Here is a 16120-nt window from a genome sequence, read left to right on the forward strand (position 1 = left end):
TTTAAAGGGATTCAATTAGATGTTCAACAAGTTATGCTCTTAAGAAATACAAATGTGGAAACACAAAAATATAATACTTTTTAGAAACTCAAATCGTATATGGGGTGATCCTTCACTCTTTCAAAATTTGAGAAATGTACAAATGATTACTTGACGGCTATATTAGCTTAGCACTTTATTTGAGCTCATATTACTAGTTCTCTAGGTGATAGACGATCGTACCTTAATATTAAATTACTTGAGTTTAGCTTGTATATGGAAGTTGTGAAACTGTAGTTTATTGAATTATGAATATAGTCGATCTCAACTGGTTTAAAATCAAGGTGTAATCATTGTTCCAAACAAATAAAGCTCTAGCCAATGAGAATGTGATTAAGGGAATAAGTAGAGACAAAGAGACCAAATTTAATCAAAATAATTAGCATATAAATATTATGAAAGCTCAGAAATTCCGCATTATGCTTGCTCTAATCATGTCAAAATTGAGAAAAGTAGGGAAAAAGTTAAACACAAACAAAATACAACACCTTTTAATATAATTAACATATGGGGAATGCTTCCCACTTGCTCCACTTGACCAAACCACAAATAAGACACAAAAAAACACTCATTTTAACTCACTAATTTACTAATTTAACTTATCTTAGTGCTAATCAGTGCTGTCTTATCTTTGTCAATAAACAAACATTAATCTTAATTCGTTTCATCACTTATATAAACCCCATCTCATTCTTTCCACACAATTAATTAAAAAGAAAAAAAATGGAAAATATTACTAATACTCCTAAATTGCATGTTAGAAATTTAGTTAGAAGAAGTTCAAGACATTCAACAAAATATCATGGTGTAAGAAGAAGGCCATGGGGTAGATATGCTGCTGAGATTAGAAATCCAAATACAAAACAAAGACATTGGCTTGGTACATTCGATACTGCTGAAGAAGCTGCTCTAGCTTATGATATTTCTTCTATTAATTTTTGTGGTATCGAAAATGCACGTACTAATTTCGTATATCCTTTTTCGTCTTTTCCTTCACCTTATAATAATTCTCCGGCACCACCATCACCACCACCTCAACCACTACCACCACCACCACCGTCAACGCCGGAGTTGGAAGTGGTTGAAAATAAATGCATGAAGATTGAGATGAATGATGATATTAATGATGATGATGAGTCTCTTGTTATTGCTTCTATTTTACAAAGTTTTCGTTATACAAACACGTTAGATAAGCTGTCTCTTTGAGGATATATCTAAGATATCATATCTTCAACAGTTTTGAATACTTTTTTTAAAAATATTATTTGTTGAAAATGCAATGGCAAAAAAATTAAAAGATATTTTCCTCATCGATCATGCAATATGTTGAAATTTATTATTTTTGTCCTTCCATTAACATAGCTACAACTTTAATGAATTCTTAACATTGGTTATAATACCACCTAAAAAAAAAACTATGGGAGATGGTGACGAAGATGATGTATTCACTAAGCTAGCATTTGGCCATAGATTTTCAAATATTCTTGGCAAATATTATTTGAGTGAAAATTTGGGTGAAATTTTACCATGTATTTGGCCATAAAATTTGGGAAATATATTTTACCTTTTTAGAAAAATATGATTTATACATACAAGTTTTAAAAACTATCAAAACTAACTAAAAGTTTGTATTACAAGTCAATTGAATGTTAGTTACAACAATAACAAATAATGTCCATAACACTGAAACAATGTGGTAATTTGGAGTGAGTGCAACAAGAATTATTCCATACATCGTGAAGTAGATAAAATACATGACTTTGTTACCTAAAACCAATTTTAATAATTTTCATCAACAATCATATCATTATTTAATATTCACTAAATATTTCATCACTATTTTGGTGTTCACGTAAAAAATGATGTAATACAACGCAAGCAAATACTAGAGAGGGTGTTTTTGTAAAGGATAAAAGATTGGGGTAAAATTTTAATTTTTAAAATATCCCAAATAATGATATTTGGCCCAAATACTAGAAAAAACTAATATTTGAAAATTTGGATATTTGCCAAAAATATTTGCCAAATAATGACAAATTGTATGGACAAACATTATTTGCCAAATTTTTCCCAAATATTATTTGGAAAATTTATGGCCAAACGGGCCCTAAATGAGTTCATTATCTATCATATATACATAAAAGAAATCTCAATATTTGTGTATATGCATTTTGATTTTCCTGTAAAAGAGGATTCAAATGACCCCCTATTGCCAGTCTGTGTTTGAAAATCAGAATTACTAATTTTGATAAAAAACTGTGCAGAAACGTGAAGTAATCAAAGTTTACAGAATCAGTACAAGAGATGAAAATAATTAATTATGAAAAAACTTAAAACCTGTAACGTACCAGAATCTGAAAAAATTTGAACATAAAAAGATCAAGTCCACTGAATCCACAGTGTACTCTTAAGGAAATTATCCCCCTCTAGTATCCGAGTTTTGATTTGGAATATGACCTCATAGGGTAAAATGATTACAATCACCAGATATAGATACCAAAAGCTCTGGTGCTAGCGAACCAGTCAACAACAGTAAAACACACGAAGTAATTTGTTGTGCAGAAGAAGAAGAGATCAGAAAAATTCGTTAGGAAAATTCTGAAGAGTGAATGATATTTATAGGCAAGAGGAACAGGTTCTGAAAGGTTGCAATCCTTTCAAAAACCACGCGACCATTAATGAAAGTTTGGAACCTTTCAAATGGTACTGACTGTTCCTGAAAGTTGCAACCTTTCAGAACAGTCATTTCCAAAAATGGCGAGAAATTTAAATAAAAAGGAAAAGTTTTTAAATTAAATGGGTCGTGCGCCGGTCTGAGTCGGTCGGGTTAGTCAACTAAAAAATTGAAACGTTTCTGTTATCAACTAATTAACTGAAAATATTTTATCCATTTAATTAATTAATTAATTAATTAATTAATTAAATAATTAAATAATTAAAATAAGCTCTCCTATTTTTCTTTCCACCACCGATGAGGGACAAGTGCCTTTTCATTATAAGTATAAGTGGACTTTTCAAGTTCCCAAATCTTCACGTTCTCAACTTTTCAAATTCTTTTTTTTCCCTGTATTTTCTATCAATTCTTGCCACATAACCAACACTCCCTTATACATGTAAGCTCTAGCTCTACCCCTTTTGACGTATTCAAGATTTAAACATAATAGGTATTAAATTAAAAGTGTGATCTCTGCACTTAATTTTTATATATTTATATAGAGTTTGAACAGGAAATAATAACTTTAATCGAATCAGCACTTGTTACGTAGATATAATGTTCACTGGCCACTTTTGGATTATATCTTTGTACATTAATTACTGTTATGAAATTTCACTTCCAAGCTTCACAACAATAACTATTTTTTATTGCAAAATCAGAAAATGACTATTTTCTAATTTCCATTCAAAAATTTGGAAGAATAATAAAGTATTTATACAGAGGCGAAAGTAAGAATTTTCAATAAGGGGTTCAAAATGTGTAAAAATAGATAATCAAAGAGAATTTTACATCTATTATAAATACGTATGAATTTATTTTAATTATATATAAATAATATAATTTTTCGCCAAAGAGGTTCGGAAGGTTGCTCCACGCTCATGCATTTATATTGTTCAACGCATGATCTGATATATTATATAGTCTACTCAGCAGTCAACTGAAAGAAGAGTCAAATAAAAACAAAAATGCCACTATTTTTTGTCTGACAAAATAAATGTGGATGGACCATATTGTATTAATGTTTTTGAAGATTTTTAATCTTTTGAGGGACCCTGCAGTTATTGTTGCTAGTCATATGAATGACTACTCTTACCAAATATTCATGCTTTTTCAATAATAATCTCATCTAATATAATTCATATTCTTTATTTTCTTAGTTTCAAAATAATTATTTCAAATTATTTACTATTAAATATTATTCAGTTGAGAGCCTAACAAAAGTTATTTCTTTTACCTTCTCATAGGTAATTGGAGTGTAAACATAATTGTCTCGAATTATTTATTAATATAGATATTATTCGGTTGTGAATCTTAACAACTTTTTTTTTTACCTTCTCATAGGTAATTAGAGAAAGGTTCTTGTATATTTTATCTTCCTCAGATTTATTGTCATGATTTAAAAGTTCAAGATGGTCTCATATGATACTCTGTATCGAAGATAATATCGTTCCCTAATTGAAAATCATTTGAATCTAATGAAATAAAGTTATTGAGTTCGATCACATTTCGAAGAGCGGTAGAAGAAGATTGCATCCACTTAAATCAATAGAGAATTGGAAATCAAAATTCGACAAATACTCAACTTGTAGATTTAATTATTTACTAATACTTAACCTTACAAATATGAAAATAAAATTCCTTATATCTTACAATACATGTATATAAACAAATAATTAAAGGACCTAATACAATTTAACTCCGAAATCAAACCAAGATAAAAGAGCAATACGACTAGACCTAAGTCTCGATATAAATATCGACCATATGAAAAAGCAGACATATTTTGGGCCGACTACTACGACTATATAGGTCTATCGAGTGCCGTGGCTTGAAAATAAACAATTTCGATCATCTTTTTAATATTCTAAATAATTTACTGATCAAAATAACCATCGACTAAATTAAAGTGTTCGATATATAGTCTAACTAATCAATTAATTGTTCTGAGGAGGAGGTCCACTACCAACTTTAGGTCTTGATGGTGGTCTTCCCCTCCTATCTGTTGCTAATATCTGCGTACACAACCAAAATAAAACAAATCATAATGTCTTTAATTTGTGATTACGAATTAATAAATAGATTTGACTCTCAAAATTCGAATAATTATATTACTTAGAGACATGACTGTATCATCTATATTAAGATTTGAAGCATAACAAATGTTAAAAAACCCTAACTTTGATAGGTGACAAAATTTTAAATGTGTGTTAAAGTGTTAACACCTCTTTTGGCAAAAATAAAAATGTTATAGTTTGAAACAAATGAATAAGACATGATTTAAATATGAAACAAATAAAAATGTGATAGTTTGTAAGGGTTCATCTGAAAGTTGTAGTCCCTTAGGTCACATTAAATAAGACATAATTCAAATATGAAACATACAAAAAAAAAATAAAAATTAGGAGGGTTTTGATCCATTATTTAAAAAAAGAAAAAAAGAAATATGTGTAAGACTTTTGTTTTGCATGTCCCTATATCTCATTTTTTTGCTAAAATAAATACGTAATAATTGGATATAATTCTAATAAAATGAAAAAAAATAAATATAGAAATTGCATGTTCTATATATTTTATATTTTCTTTTTTTGTAAAAAAGACATATTTCTTGAAACTCAAAGAGAGAGAGAGAAGCAGCTATTCTTTTCATCAAAATACTATTCAACAACCGACATATTCTGGAGAATTTTAATTTTTTTATTATTAATAATAGAAATTATGACCTTTTTTTAAATTTTTTTTTATTTTAAAGGTGTTTAATCATGAAATATTTTCCTTTTTTTTAAAGTTAAACTTTCGAAAACATTTTTTTTCATAAAATTGGGAATTCAATTACTTGAGAATTACAAAAAAACAAAAAAATTATAAAAAGACATTTTCACTTTTTTCACTCTAAATCACACACACAAAAAAAATAATTAAAAACATATTTAATTTATAGTCATAACCAAGTACAATTTTAAAAATCATTTTGTACCTTAAAATAGAGTTATTTTTTTTCTTCAAATTTCATGATAAAATATGATCAAACATGGTCTAATCGTAATGTAACATTATATTCGGTAGTGTACGTAGTGGATTAAATTACTATACATCAAACTCCTTTAGCTAGAAAATTATTTACTACGCATATATCAAATCTTCTTGAGTTTTATTTGTAATACGTAATCATATGAGATCATTTCTTCGTTAATTTTCTCTATGAAAATACTAATTTAAAGAGAATAATTTAATGATAATAACAAAAGATTTAGCGTAATTTATAAAGAATGATATCTATCCAGTCTTATTCGTACTTTTTTTTTAAAAGTAGAAAGACGATTTCCGATTTATTAATAAAAGGTGAAAAAGTAGTAGATGATGAACTTACAAGAGTTGGATCTTCATCATTAGTTTCAGCTGGAGGGTCATTTTCGTAATTATCATTTGTTGAATCTGAACCTTGCTTCTTACCATCTTCATGGAACAAAACACACTCTTGTTCTTGTTTTTCACTCTCTTCTTCTTCTTTTTTATTATTAGTACCTAACATACTCGAAGAAGAAGAAGACGATGATGATGAGGACGACGAGGATGAAGAGGATGCTTGATGAACAAGTTTTGAAGATTCAAAACCAAGGCATTTTAGAATAGCTTTAATGCCTTCTTGTAAGTAAAAAAATGGATTCTTGGTGATAACTTCATCATAAACTGATGATCTACTCTCTTTTTTCTCTTCCATATTAATAACTCCTTTCTTTTCTTACAAATGCTTGATTATATTATATTTTTTGGACTTGTTATTTATTGCAACTAATAAATAGGAAGATGAGTAGCTTGCTCTCTTTAATGTTTTTGCTGAATGGTTTGGTGATGTTCTTTAATGAACCTAAGCTTTGGCCCTTTTTATGTTAAAACACACAATATTTGACACATACAATATGCTTGTAGTAATCCTTCTATAGACTTTGTAAAAGTGTGCTTTCTCGAATAGTTTAATCTATTAGATAAGATGGTTATATATTTTAATATTGTATCAGATTGAGCAGATATATATTCTGTAATCGAATAGTTTAATTTTTTTTATGAGTTTGATTTATGAAAAAAATAGATCACCGCTATTTATATCAAACAAAAATTTCATATGCTTGGTTTATGAAAAAAAAATTAAAGCCGCACGTGAGAGAACGTGTTGAGAATGAAATTAACTAATAAAAATGTGCATCTCTCTCTAACGGCTTAACCTTTAAGTTTAGATGAGCAATCATACTTCTAACATATACAAATATATGTAAATGTTCGGGTTTCGAGATTCATATAGTTTAAAACATAGTGAATTGTTTTGAAATAAATTTTATTTTATTTATTTGATTTTTCACTCTATATAAAATGCTCGTACGTATTAGAATACTAACTAATTAAATTTGAATCACTCAATGTTTGGTGTCCGTATTAGAGTAATAACTAATTAAATTGGAATTGCACATTATATGACTTATTTGAAATGGCACTCCCAATAAGATTTCTTTATACACAAAGCTCCAATTCGATACTTTTAATTCAGATAGAATAATCTTATTATTACACGACAATCCATGTTAGTGAAATAAAATTTATTAAAAACTACATAAAAAATATTATCTATAATAATTGATAATTCAGAATAATCGTTTAATTTTATTTAAAAAATCTCAAAATTTAAAATGGAGAAAGTAGTATTTTATTACCAAGGATTAATACATTATCATATGCTGAGTACTAAGGGAGTTGACTAGTGGCCACATGTCTTGGTTACACACCAATATCACCTAATTTAAATTAATATTCCCTTTGACTAAACCACCCTTGTTTACTTAAAAACGATTTTTACTAGTAAATATAATTTACCGGAAAAGTACAAAAATGGTTAAATCAGTAATATTATCATACTTATAAAGTATTTATTATCTGAAATATGACCTAATTGTATCATTACCATTTATATACTATCCATGAGATAAAGCCTTCTTTAGAAACATTTACCATGTATGCTAGGTTAAATAAAAATTATAATTTAGATCAGTGACACGTAGTTAGAAATTTCATGTCGAATCAAAAATTCTGATAGTAACATTGATTTTGAGCATGTCTTTACCATTGCATTACATGTCTCTATTGATTTTAACAGTATTCAAAATATTCTATATATTAATAATTAAATAAAATTTAATTTATATGTAGTGTAATTTTTCGAACAACGATATCTAGCTAGACACCTCGACATGTTGACACCAGCTACAAATTTAGAGCCAAAAAATAGGGCACCTGCACCTATATCTCTTCGTAAAATTAGACATTGCATATGTCTCTCTCTGTATATATTTTGTAATACGAAAAGTCTAAATTATTCACATGGTTAAATATTAAGCTTTTTGACCTTGAGGATGAAAGATCAATTCGCACATCAATACATTTTACTTTGATATATTTATATTCGAAAAATTCTGACTTCGCCTCCGACGCTATCGAAGCGTTCCACCCATAACATCATGCATGTATATATTGCTATTTTTGCTTAGGGTCAATAATGTCATCACACACTAATTTCACAAAATATGATATGTACATATTAATATTAAATGCACAATAAATTGAAGGTGGAAAAGAATTAAATAAAAAGAAGTTAGCATGGCAGGTGCCCTACCTGCTTTAAGAAGAAATATGTCAGCAGACAGACATATAATTTTAATTCTTGGAGTTTGTCTTTACTTTCTTGGAATAGTACAAAACCACACCTAATTTTCCAATATATTAAATTAATTAATTCACAACTCAGATATTCTCAGACTCATCACTTCAATCTTAGTATTATATGAATATATTTTATAAGTTTTAAATCATACAATAATATAATAACAATATGATCTAATCTGACATAGTTGATTCTTTTTATTTCACCAATATTCAAGTCACAACTATATGTTAACCCAAAAGAAGACACAAAGTAAATGTTTATAACATACGTCCAAACGTAAGTGGGATTAGAAGATAAAGATGTTATGATCGTTCAGATAAGATATGAAAATTTTGATTTTTGATTTTTGCATTTAGAAAATTATGATTTTGGTTGAATGTGAATAAATTTTGATCCGATAGATTTCTTAAGTTCAAATTAATTAATTTTGAGTTGATAAATTTAGGAGTTCTATGTTTTTTTTACAAATAAAATATTAATATTAAACCACATTAGTAATAACTCCTTATTGTCATTATAATAAACTAAATAAAATATTTCATGTAAATTAAGAAAGTGATATATTTTTTATGATATGTTTCAAAATATATATCGTAACGATACAAATAAAGTATATATATCATAGTCCTTAAGTGGTCCAAACTTAGCTAGAATGACTCTCAAAGATGAGATAATGTCATATTCTTTCACATAGCTAGGTGCCATATATATGGAAATATATGGAAATGACAATTTAGCAAAACTGAAATGCTTGGGTTTTATAATATTGTTTCAAAAAATGGAATATCAATGTATTTTAACATAGTTATAAAAATGTCACTATATTAAGATTATTATTATATATAGTTACATTTTTAGGTCTTTTTAATGTGATGATATGAAAAAAGATGAACAATATTATTAAGTTTTTGCGTCATTTCTCAAGTAAAATATAGAATATTATTGTGTGTAATTTTTTTCTCTAAATAACGTTAAAATTCTCTTTTCTAATCTTAATCTATGTTTCTCTCTATAATTTTCTATCGAGCTACGTTGTCTGATCGTTCATTATTAATGCATAGTCCTATTCTTCCACAAATTTAACACGAATTTATATGTTCAAACAAATATTATGTGTTATGAATTCGAAATAAAATTAAATCAGATTAAGTCAGAATTGCTGATTTGTTAAATCAAAAAGCTTTTCATTAGTTTTGTATGTATATGTTTTGTCAATATTTAGGAATCTGTAGATACCACATCAATTTTCATGAATCATCATTTCAATTATCTCTTCAGTTTTCCCACTGAAAAAGAAAGGATAAGATTAAGAACCAACCAATCAAGTCATCAATTTTTTGATGCAATTGAAAAAGTAAAATCTCAAACTATTTTCATATTATTATTATTATTATAAAAAAGTCACATTTTTACTAATTTCAATTTCAATTTCTTTCCATAATAATAATATTTTTTTTAGTTAATAATATTGAATTAAGTGACTAACTGAGAAATTAACTCACACACATAACAAAAGATGTGCAGGGAACTTTTATTTAAAAATAAATAAAAATAATTTTTATTATTACGAGATTTAGTAAAGTAAAATGAACTATTAATTCAAACACATAAAATACATATATTGACTTGACATAATCCATCTCCTCCAACTATATAAACCTGATTAATTTCCCGAACCTAAATACTATCTACTATTTTCTTAGTAACATGGCCTCTTCAATATCATTCACAACCTTAGGTGTCAATGTAATTGTGTTCTTTGAATAATAACGTCGATATCCTCCATCTATCCCCATGACTCTTGGAAAATATTTTCTTTATAAAGTCAAAAGTTTCTATAAACTTTTAAAGTTTTCATAAATCTCACTATAAGAAAATAGGTGATAAAACACCTAACCAAATTAAAGTAGGATTACAAAACCTATTCTAATAGGAAATAAAACAAATAAATTACCAAATATAGTAACAAATACTAAACAAATTAGGATTCACAGTATGGTAAATTATCTAATATTTTTTATGCACTGTAAACGACATATAAGTAAAATTGTGTACATTTACAATTTTATCGTAGGCCCCAATTCTCTATTTTTATCTCCTCATTACAACAAGATAACTGATAGTTCTTAATAAGTAAATATTTTCCTTGTCGTCACCTCACGAGTTTTGTTGAAAAAAAGATCTAATCTATCTTGTGTCTATATTTGGTATCTTATTTCGAAATATAACCAATTTGCTTAGTGTCTTTGTGTACATTTACAACATTATCGAAGGCCCTAATTTTCTATTTTTATCTCCAAATACAGAGAGTTTCTATATTTTTAGAAAATCAACTTCAATCTAATTTTCTATTTTTTTCACTGCCAAAAGAAAATTTTCTTCTCTCCTTTTAATATTATATTTTATTTTTGTTTCATAGAGTAAATTATTTCTTCCCTTATCAAATAATTCTCGTATATAATTCATATTTTTTCAGATGTACTTGTCACATTCCATTTTTTAGTACTATTGCATTAAGCTATCAGGTAGTTTTATAAAGTATCGTAATAAAATAGAAATAAATTATTTGACTTATTTTAAATTTTGTGCGTTCTTTATAGTGAAAAGTAATTATAATTATCCACTGTGGATGTTCGTCGTTAATATCATTAGTTTTGGATCGTTTTAACATTGATGCTAACGTAGTCATAAGAATTTTGAAAAATGTGCACAACAGATAACATCTAAAATGTGACTAAGAAATGTTTCATGAGAAACCAAACAACCATAAAATTTGGTATATATGTCACAGCGACAAGATAACAGGAACAGATAGTACTTGTATGTTACAAAGACAAATTCAAGATTTTTATCACCAGCAGTAAATCAAAAACTAAATACGAAGTAACATTTGTGCAATCTAGTCATGGGAAGCTCCTTCCTGGCAAATAATCACAGATGTGGTTGACGATCTTGAGCAACCTGCCAATTTCTCAGCCAATCGAAGTGAATACCGAGAAGCACACTTCATTGAACAAATCTTACAAGTTTTCCTCTTTGATATAATTGTGAACTTCTCCAAAACCGTTGCTTTCATTAGTATAAATTCTGAAAGTTTGAGAAGGTCATCATTATCCCATTCAATATTCCCTTTCAAACACATCTTTGAAGAACTGAAAACCTTAACATTCTTGAGGTTGGGAAACCCGAAGCTTGACAGGAAATAAATATCACGTTCTTTGGCCAAATATCCTAACTCAAATGCACATCGCCTATGATCCATCTGGATAGAGAGGATATAGTCAAATGAAAAATCACAATTCACAAAAGTTACAAAAGAATGATTTTATATAGTACAAGTGTCTGCTGCAATAAAGTACATTCTCTGCAATTTGCACTATTGGGAATTGACATTATTATAAGTTGTTTATCTTTTAATTTTTTTGTAATTTTATTTTGTCATATTCTTTCTTGGAAACAAACAACTTATAAGTTTTCGAGTTAATGTCTAATGCCTTATATAAATAAAAAATTATTTAATAACATTTTTGATTAGGTTATTGTTGAATAGCGATTTTTTCCTTTCAATATTCTAGTATAAACTTTGGACTCATTTTGAAAGAATATTTATTAAGTACTTTTTTAACTCGAGTGCGAGAAAATAATTTAGATTTGAAATCTACCTTAGATTACTAGTATTCTTATAAATTTAAGGAAATAATTAAATGAACAAAAAATCTCTATTACTTTGTTAAAATAAATAAATAAAAGGAAAAAAATATTTTTGAACATTGGACTAGTAAAATGGAACAAAAGGACTGCTTGAATATAATTTATTCATATAATTTTTTTTCTTTTCTTATTTTGATGTTGTTAAAGTGATTTGTTCATTTGTCCATTTCTTTAAATGTCAAACACTGTTTGATGTGAGAAAAAAATAGTGTAGAGCTGGGGTGGGGAGTACAATATTAAAATTTCTTAAAAAATGAATGTGTAAATAGAAGAGCAAAAGTTCCAGAAAGATACCAAAGTAGTTGTCATAGTTATATTGAGTGACTCCACATGAGGTGAGGCTTTCAACAGGATAATTGCTCCATAGAAATAAAATTTTGTGATACGCAAATCTAGAGTTAGACATTTGCATTTCAATTCTGGAAGCGACATCTCTTCAAATTGCATTAGTACCTGATATGGTTATTCCAAGGAAATTAGTGAAGGATCTAGAAAACAAGAACGATAAAAAAGGATGAAAAATCCGATGTAAATTTTATGGAAAATCTGACCATCCGACAATGTAGCTGAATAGTAAATGAAGTACCCGACTTTAGAAAGTTGACAAAAAAATTTGCAAAAGGTTAGAATAGTTTTGTATTAGCGCTGGTAGTCCTTGATAATGTGTAGAAGTTCTTAAGTTGTGTTATATTCTAAATGCTATCTCTTCATGATATCTATATACCTAAAGAAAATAAAGTCTTTACGACAAAACATACCTCGGTGTACCAAGTCCCAATCGTTAACTCGGTTGTATTGCTCAACTTATGAAGATAATCTTGGACGAGTTTCCTTATAACTTGATGTTCATTAGGGCATGTGGCACTAGAAGCACCTTTAGCAATCGATGTGCAACTCATTTGGAAATTTAGCTTAGCACTTACCACCGATGATACATTTATTAGCCTACATTTGAGATCATACATATCTTCAGAGATCTCCAAATGTTGAATATTCGGGGCAACAATATCCAAAGAGGGATGATCAGATTCATCATAGTATGAAGAATAATCTTCGAACTTAAGCCTCTTTAAATTTGAAGAATTGATTTCCAAATGACTCAATCCGTAGAATTCAGAAATTTCGAGGTTTTCCAAAGCAGGACAACCTGAGAGTATTTTTACGATTATGTCATCCTGTAACTTAAGGTCATTCAACTTCAAGGTCTTTAAAAATTTCCAATCTATGGAGAATTCGTCATTAAATGTACAACGCGTGAGATCCAATGTTATCAAGGTGGAGCACTTGTAGATAGTGTCAGGCAAGTCAATGGATTCATAGTCATATGAATCTGATAGCAATACAACATTTTCAACATTTCTTTTGACAGCAGCAGAAAGCCATCGGGAGATTGGGAACAACAATTCATCATCAACAAATTTGAGTTGTGACTCATATTTGGACAAGTGAGTGAAATCCAGATGAAAATTTATAATTTTGGAACAAGTAGACTTATCTAATGCATAATTCACAAAAGATATAAAGTTTTTCGTTTGTGATTTATCTTCACACTGGATAAAGAAGTTATAAACTGAACGCCATAGATATTGCCACCTTTTGGAGAGAATAGAAGTTGTGAAAGCATCTTTCGTTGGCAAAAGGGAGAGAATCTGTAGAATAAGAGCATCCGGTAACTCACTGATACTATCATTTTTAACTCTTTTGCTTCTTCTTTTCTTTGAGAATGGAGGCCAAAGTTCCATCTTCTGGGTGCAAAAAGGTTTTCCAGGGTTTGAATGGTTTTTCCTTTTCTATCCAACACAAGTTTTCCGTTTGGGTTTTACTCTTGTTTCACAATGAAGACTATATATATAATGTACATAGGTAGAGCTATTTAGGAATGTTTCTAATTTTGTTTCCTTAAATAGATTTAATTGACGTTCTTTCCTAAAATAGACATGAATCTAGACATGAATGAGTAAAGTACCAAAAACTGATAATGATGTGCTAAAACAACGATCGACACGATAAGAATCATGCATCTACATACAAAAGGGGTATCATTTATTCTTCATTTAAAGAAATTGTTGGGTTTTAAAAATAGTGTGAATGGAAAATGAAGAGTTGTGACTTTTATGAAATTTTAAGACTTTTATGAAAAGTTGTGACTTTTATGAAAAATTGTGACTTTTATGAAAAGTTGCGATTTTTATGGAAAGTTGTGACTTTTATGGAAAGTTATGACTTTTATGAAAGGTGACGATCTTTCTGAAATATTGTGACTTTTCCAAAGGTTTGTGACTTTTCCGGTAAGGCACAATAAGAACATTTTCCCACTACCATTTGTTTTTCTATAAATTGAGGGATTTTCTCTCATTTTAATATAAAATTCATGGACTTCTTCTTCAACTACTAAACCTAGTATTCTAAGTTTACTTTACTGTTGTTGAGTTGTTCGCTGACACCGGAGTTTTTTGTATCTATACTCTGGCGATTTAGATCATTTTACCCTGTGAGGTCATATTCCAAATCAAACCTCGGATACTAGAGGGGAATAATTTCCTTAAGGGGATACTGTGAGTTCAGTGGACTTGATCTTTTTCCTATTAAAATTTTTCCAGATTCTGTTTTAATTTTCTAGTTGTGAAAATGTTCTTAAACGTTGTTGTCTTACAAAGATGTTCAAAGTTTTGTTCTAAGTATGTTTGGAATATAAGATGAACAACAGAAATAATAAAATTAAAATTTTATTAATGCATCAACTACTCATTACAACAAGATAACTGATATTTCTTAATAAGTAAATATTTTCCTTGTCGTCACCTCACGAGTTTTGTTGAAAAAAAGATCTAATCTATCTTGTGTCTATATCTGGTATCTTATTTCGAAGTATAACCAATTTGCTATGTGTCTTTATGTACATTTACAATATTATCGTAGGCCCGAATTTCTATTTTTATCTCCAGATAGAGAGAGTTTCTATATTTTTAGAAAATCAACTTCATTCTAATTTTCTATTTTTTTCATTCCAAAAAAAAGTTTTCTTCTCTCCTTTAATATTATATATATTTTTTTGTTTCATAGAGTAAATCATTTCTTCCCTTTTTCAAATAATTCTCATATATAATTCATATTTTTTCAGATGTACTTCTCACATTCCTTTTTTTAGTACTATTGCATTAAGCTATCAGGTAGTTTTATAAAGTATCATAATAAAATAGATATAAATTGTTTGACTTATTTTAAACTTTGTGAGTTCTTCATAGTAAAAAAATAATTATAATTGTCCAGTGAATTAATGACAGGCAAATGCAGATTGGCTCAGTCTTTCTGTGGATGTTCGTAATATCATTAGTTTTGGGTCACTTTTAACTTTGATGCTAACGTAGTCATAAGAATTTTGAAAAATGTGCACAACAGATAACATCTAAAATGTGACTAAGAAAAGTTTTATGAGAAACCAAACAACCATAAAATTTGGTATATATGTCACAACGACAAGATAACAGGAACAGATAGTACTTATTTGTTACAAAGACAAATTCAAGATTTTTACCACCAGCAGTAAATCAAAAACTAAATATGAAGTAACATTTGTACAATCTAGTCACGGAAAGCTCCTTTCTGCCAAATGATCACAGAACTGGTTGACGATCTTGAGCAACCTACCAATTTCTCAACCAATCGAAGTGAATATCGAGAAGCACACTTCAACGAACAAATCTTACAAGTTTTCCTCTTTGATATAATTATGAACTTCTCAGAAACTGTTGCATTCTTTAGTATAAATTCTGAAAGTTTGAGAAGGTCATCATTATCCCATTCAATATTCCCTTTCAAACACATCTTCGAAGAGCTGAAAACCTTAACATTCTCGAGGTAGGGAAACTCGAAGCTTGATAGGAAATGAATATCATGTTCTTTTGGCCAAATATCCCAACTCAAATGCACATCGCCTAAGATCC

The 16120-nt window shown here is 28.4% G+C and overlaps 2 protein-coding genes and 1 non-coding gene across 3 annotated transcripts; 1 reads left to right on the plus strand and 2 right to left on the minus strand.

Moving 5' to 3' along the window:
• The first annotated feature begins 762 nt into the window (after window positions 1-762).
• On the plus strand, window positions 763-1245 carry LOC101258651 (ethylene-responsive transcription factor LEP-like). The gene has a single exon (XM_004238457.5). It carries the CDS (start codon window positions 763-765, stop codon window positions 1243-1245), a length of 483 nt encoding a protein of 160 aa, XP_004238505.1.
• Window positions 1246-4321: 3076 nt separating this feature from the next.
• LOC101262106 (uncharacterized) lies at window positions 4322-6751 on the minus strand. The gene is made up of 2 exons (XR_011220861.1): window positions 6123-6751; window positions 4322-4767 (listed from the first exon to the last, which is right to left on the minus strand). It is a non-coding gene; the product is annotated as an uncharacterized protein (transcript).
• Window positions 6752-11209: 4458 nt separating this feature from the next.
• LOC101258950 (F-box protein At5g03100) lies at window positions 11210-14189 on the minus strand. Its single transcript, XM_010322204.4, has 3 exons — window positions 12935-14189; window positions 12471-12629; window positions 11210-11727 (listed from the first exon to the last, which is right to left on the minus strand). Exons 1-3 carry the CDS (start codon window positions 13916-13918, stop codon window positions 11365-11367), a joined length of 1506 nt encoding a protein of 501 aa, XP_010320506.1. The 5' UTR covers window positions 13919-14189; the 3' UTR covers window positions 11210-11364.
• Window positions 14190-16120: the final 1931 nt, after the last annotated feature.

This window comes from Solanum lycopersicum, chromosome 4 (genome assembly GCF_036512215.1).
Source record: "Solanum lycopersicum chromosome 4, SLM_r2.1".
Classification (NCBI taxonomy): domain Eukaryota; kingdom Viridiplantae; phylum Streptophyta; class Magnoliopsida; order Solanales; family Solanaceae; genus Solanum; species Solanum lycopersicum.